We start from the raw sequence: 5694 nt of genomic DNA, 5'->3' as shown, positions 1-5694 counted from the left end.
CCGCATGAAGCTTATTTCTCTCACATTCTGTGCACAAATGTGTTTATATCTCTGTGAGCATTTCTCCTTTGCCAAGATATCCATCAACCTGACAGGTGTGGCATATCAAGAAGCTGATTGAACAGCACGATCATTACACAGACCGATTAACGTGTACCAAGAACATGCGCGGACCCACTGGCAAGTGTCTTCATTGACATTTTCAAACTTTCCCTGCCTGGGTCTGTAATACCTAAATGTTTCAAGCAGACCACCATAATCCCTGTGCCCAAGAAAGCGAAGGTAACCTGCCTAAATGACCACTGCCCCGTAGCACTCACATCGGTAGCCATGAAGTGCTTTAAAAGGCTGGTCATGGCTCACATCCACACCATCATCCCGGAAACCCTAGGCCCACTCCAATTCACATTACCGCCTAACAGATCCACAGATAACACAATCTCAAACGCACTCCTATGAGAATGCTCATTGACTACAACGGGTGTGGTTGAAATAGACAAATCGACATATTTGAATGGGAGTCCACATACTTTTGTATATATAGTGTAGTTCCTACATGATAGAACGTTTGCTTTGTTATCTAACTGATCTTGTGTCCTTTCTGTCATCCTGTGAACCCATTCTCGCCACTATTTTTTAAGTGTTTTACATTGGTGCCAATGTCCAGGGACAGCATGACCACCACCGTTCAAGAATTACCCACGTGAGCAAAATTACACAGTAAACAAGAATCCCCTGCCTCCAACCAAATTCTGAATAATTTCTGAATAATTTGGTTCAGGATAAAAAATGTTTACCTCGTTGTGAAAGATCTAAATTATTATTATTACTGTTTTGGACAGGCATGTAATACTGTCTACAAAAGTATAAATAACCCTAATATCCTTTCGTGTCACCGTGTTTTATTTCATGTTTTATTCACCGCTGATTTAAATGTTGATTCTTGCCACTTTCAATGAATTAATGTCTTATCATTTTTTTTAAATGAACACGCAGGCATGTTTATCACCGCACGAATGACGAAGCTTCCAGATATAAAGGAGCTTAATTTGGAGTCAGTAATGGGTGGAGGGTCTTGTAGGAGATTACACAGAAGCGTGTTTGTAGCAGATACCACGTCAGAGGGTGGGAAAACATGGTCCCGATGTTTTGATTGTAACTAAAAGTTTATGTCTCACGCTTTTAATTAGGCCTAAGAAAATCTCAAACGATGGCGTCAAATTGATCTGAAATTACAGCCCATCAACTACGGTACAATGTGACAACAAAGGTGTTGGATACATTTGCAGTTTGTTTTTGGTTGTGTTTTGGATTATGTGTTGCCAATACAATCTCACATTCAATTCGCGCAGTATGTACATAATGCATTTCAGCAAGTTTTGTGCGGCTTAATTCGTGAGAAAAGACACGAATTTATGTGCTCCATAATTCGTGCGAAAAGACACCAATTTAACCAGTAGGCTACACACAAGCCTTTGCAACAACCAAAGACACAATATCCTATATTTCATTTTTGTTCTTCTTTATGGCTAATTCAACGTTGTGAATATACAGAAATGGTGTCTTTATTTAACCCTGTTTTAAAATGTGTAGTTGTATGCTTATATATAGTGTTTTAAACTTGCTGAACAGAATTTGTGAGAAAAGAAACACATTTACGTGCGACTTAATTCGTGGGAAAAATTGTTTTATTGTCAATGCTGTTTTCCATGCTTAATACTTTGGGATACTGGTGCACTTGTAATCAGAAAGGCTATTTTTTCGTGTAGGCAACAGTACACCATTTTCTTCATAACGAATGTAATTACGTTAAACAGGTTATTGTAAAATAATGAATTATGTTGGCTTACACTTATGGCACTTCCAAGGCCTTTCCGTGATGATTATTACGGTCATGTCAATCATGTTATATACTTAGTCTACTTTAACGCGTTCAATCAGTTAGCAAGTCAGAAATGTAATTTTCCTAGTACCGACTAGGATTTGAATGATGTCTTATGCTGGCTTCACATTCTGGTGAGAAATAAGAAAATGGGCAGTTGAGACTCCGACATGATTGTATTCAAGTGCTTTTGAAGTCGGAACAATTCTTAAACCAATAAAATTGGCAACATCCTTTTCTAATTTCCCACTTGTAATTCCTATTTAGAGGGTCATTCAAGTGAAACTTCCCAGTCGGAACTAGGAATTTCCGAAAACTCCGATAGCACCTGAACGAAGCATTAGTATGTGTAATAGACAACAGTAGGGTCTGGGTGGCGGCGTGTCCAGCCCTCATGCCCATTCACGACCACCGCGGAGTGAGTGTCAGTAGCCTACTATGTGTCGGTGCAGTCAACTAGTAGAATTATTGTTTGTGAAGTAAGTAGGGTGATTATTATTACGGTTATGGTCGTCTGAGATACAGGCTATTACAACAAACAATATAACTATAGAATTAAGAAACTAAAGTAAATACAATTAATGAAATAAATGCAAAAAATAAAATAACATTAACAAATGTTTGGTTGCTTTACGACTAATAAGTCATGTCTACACAATAATATTTTTCAAGGAGCGGTTCCAATGTTTAGCCAACATACATACATCTGTCTTCAGATTTATTTTATCGGTGATTTTTCCATTAAATACATTTCTTTCAATCCACCACGCCACACTTCCGTAGTATGAATGTCCTCATTTAACCAATGCTTTTTGATACATTAATTTGCTGCAGACAATAGGATATTCAACATGTAGGCATTTTGAAACCGTTCAGAGAACACTCCTAGTAATAACACTCATTGGGTTCTTTGCCAGGGAACATTTAAATACATTATCATTGGCAAATGCTGTTTTCTATGCTTGATTTCACTTAATATTTGTGTGTGTTGTTGCGCTCATTGCAGTCAGAAAACATATTTTGGCCGATCGAAACCCTTGCAGGTTATGTTGCTTTCTCTCCCCAAGTCGTACGAGAAAATAATGGAAAACTGACCCAAGATCAGTACTGTACATTGGCAACTTCAAGCCAATCTAGTGCAGAGCGCGTTCCAGTTCGCCAGCAGCACAATCGGCTGCAGGGGCGGTACTTTCTGCGTTCGGTTTATAGAATAATATTAAATACATCTAAGAAACGCATTTCCAGGCAGTTTGAATGTATATTCTTATTCTGTGCAGAATCTGTGTATGTTGACCTACAAGACAAACGCGCATTATGACTTCAACCAAGGCAACTTGGAACGTCCCCGATCCTCCCATGCGATCATCTTCTTTCCCGGTAAGTGAAGTATGCAATGAAACAATGTGGTTGTAATCGCTAGTATGTAATGGAGATTGATTTATAGCTTTTTACGAAATTTCTTAACCCACTATGCATTTTTCACTGATCTGTCAATGTTTTCAATGAAAATCTTAGCTATAGGCCTACTTAGTTTCAACTAGCTAGCGAGCTAGGCGACCGTCTATGGAGTTTCACGTGGGCGCAGGGTTTTGTTCTGGGCAACATCTACACACCTGATTAGACTAGCTTGAGTGGTTAATTACTTTAATCCACGTGTCAAACTCCTACCATGGGAGGTCCGAGTGTCTGCAGGTTTTTGTTCCACCCGTGATTGATAAATTAAGTTCACAAATTACTAAGGAACTCCCTTCACCTGGTTAAGTTGTCTAGATGTTAATTGAAATGAAAAACCAAAAACCCGCAGACACTCGGCCTTCTGTGGAATGAGTTTGACACCCCTGCCTAATAGAGCTGGGTTCAGTTTGTCCTGCCCTGTTCAACTTGTCTTTGCAAAGCCTTTCAGTTTTAGATCTTGTGGAGCAAACAATTCCAAACAATGGATGAATTGGGACAACAAGACAGCACTGCTCCCATCCACAGTGAATGTGTATCTATCCAATGATCATACTGTAATTTTTGTGATGTAATCCACTAACAAATTAAGTACATTGTCATGTAGTCAGTAGTGTAAGTGAGTGGTTGCGTGCATACGTTTGATAATGAGGGGTGCCGAAAGCAAACAAACAAAATGGCCACAACCAAAATCTAACAGTGTGGGTGGAGAGTCTCCTCAATGAATGGGGAAGAGGTGTATTTATCCCGGGACACACCCGAGCCCAGGTGTGTCCCATTTCCCATTTCGCTGACGACCCTCCCGGCGCCGCCCACCGATATCCTATTAAGGAAAACAAGAGCAAAGAGAAAGAATTCCAGACAGAGTGGGAGGGTCGTCACCCCCTCTCCCATAAAACTGGGAACCAACAAGGACCCCGGAACACCATACCAATCACACAAACAAAATAGCGTCCTGCATCCTAATAGAAGCATTCCATCCATGATGCGTTGATGTTCGTTTTATGGTCCATGTTATTATTAGTTAAAAGAAAATACATTGGTCACTTCATAGTTGTTTTTGTACCTTTTATGTGTTAAAACACATTGTGTCACGTTTTACAGCCAGCAACATTATACAATTCAGCCGGGCCAAATCTGTAAACTTGTAGGCAATGTGCATGCATTCGCGAAATTGTTCATCTTGACAAATGTATTATTTATAATGTGTAGATCTAACATCTAGAAATATAATAAAGATTGAAAACATTAACTTTTAAAGTTGTCTTATTCTATTATCCATGCTTAAAGTGCAATTTGTCTAGCCCCATATGCATACAATTACGCAAGAGTAAAATAAACATTTTAAAAAATCAACAAACAGATGCTTCTATGCTTCTTTTATTTTTCATTGAGGGGTGAAACACATGTCTCCTCTGTCAGGTATAGAGGACTGACTCTAGTGGTACTGCCTGCCCAGAGCGGACACCACCACTGACAAGAACTTCTGGAAGGATGCCTGATACTCGGGGGTGAAGGCGGTGCCCATCTTCGCAGCGATGACGATGGTCAGACAGTCAGACAACAGCTGTAAAATAGATCAAACCAAAGCAGAAGAGAGATGTTTAGAATGTATTTGGGGGTAGCTTGATCGAGTGGTGTAATAACATAATATGCTTTACTTTGCACGCGCAAAAAAAAACTTTTGTATCTTACCTTGAAGTTGTCTGGATCCACGCGCAGTTTCTCGGAGTGCAGAATGCTCAGCTCCGCGTATGTGTTCTTTATGTCGTCCATGTTCTTCAGAGCTCTTTCCAGACCGCGCAGCACCGTGATGCCGTGCTTAGCGATCAGAGGGTTGTTCATGATGGCCTCTGCGTTGTACAGGTTGCCGAAGGCCCCGAAGTACCTCTGGGTCCAGGGGTAAACGATTAGACACCTGAGGGGAGCGGAGAGAACAGTGTGAGGCGGAACAACAACATAACATGACGAAGAAGATGGAGATTTGGGGGACTAACACTCCAAATTAAAGTCAAGTTAAGTTTATTGTCTTACCTTGACAGGCACTTTGGTCCAACGTCGTCATAGTCTAGCTTGGAGAAGATGTCGGAGATGGCTGCGCGCTCTTCATCTGTCCACACAACCATGTTTGCTCGTGATGATTTAGCTTAGGTTCTGGTGAGAATCAGAATTATGAACAAATTCGGAAAAAATCTTTATTTTCATGGTATTTTTGCACACCGCCCCCAAGACGAAAACGTGAATGTGATTGGTTGGAGATAAGACATTGTTGAACATTGGGCCCTCCTTTATGACTATAGGCCTACTATCAAGCGGTTTTCCGTGAAACTGCAAATAAAAAACATTTCTGGAACAAAAAA

At 40.2% G+C, this 5694-nt stretch overlaps 1 protein-coding gene across 1 annotated transcript; it reads right to left on the bottom strand.

The window, feature by feature from the left end:
* Positions 1-4699: 4699 nt before the first annotated feature.
* Positions 4700-5479, bottom strand: LOC100135792 (embryonic beta-type globin2). The gene is given in 3 exon segments (NM_001124188.1): positions 4700-4901; positions 5030-5252; positions 5369-5479. Coding segments are annotated over 3 exon segments (444 nt in total). The 5' UTR covers positions 5461-5479; the 3' UTR covers positions 4700-4772.
* Between the last annotated feature and the right edge of the window lie 215 nt (positions 5480-5694).

This window comes from Oncorhynchus mykiss, chromosome 23 (assembly GCF_057628025.1).
Source record: "Oncorhynchus mykiss isolate SJ-2025 chromosome 23, ASM5762802v1, whole genome shotgun sequence".
Lineage (NCBI taxonomy): Eukaryota > Metazoa > Chordata > Actinopteri > Salmoniformes > Salmonidae > Oncorhynchus > Oncorhynchus mykiss.
Note: the sequence above shows the minus strand (reverse complement) of the source record. Positions and strands in the feature narration are given on the sequence as shown.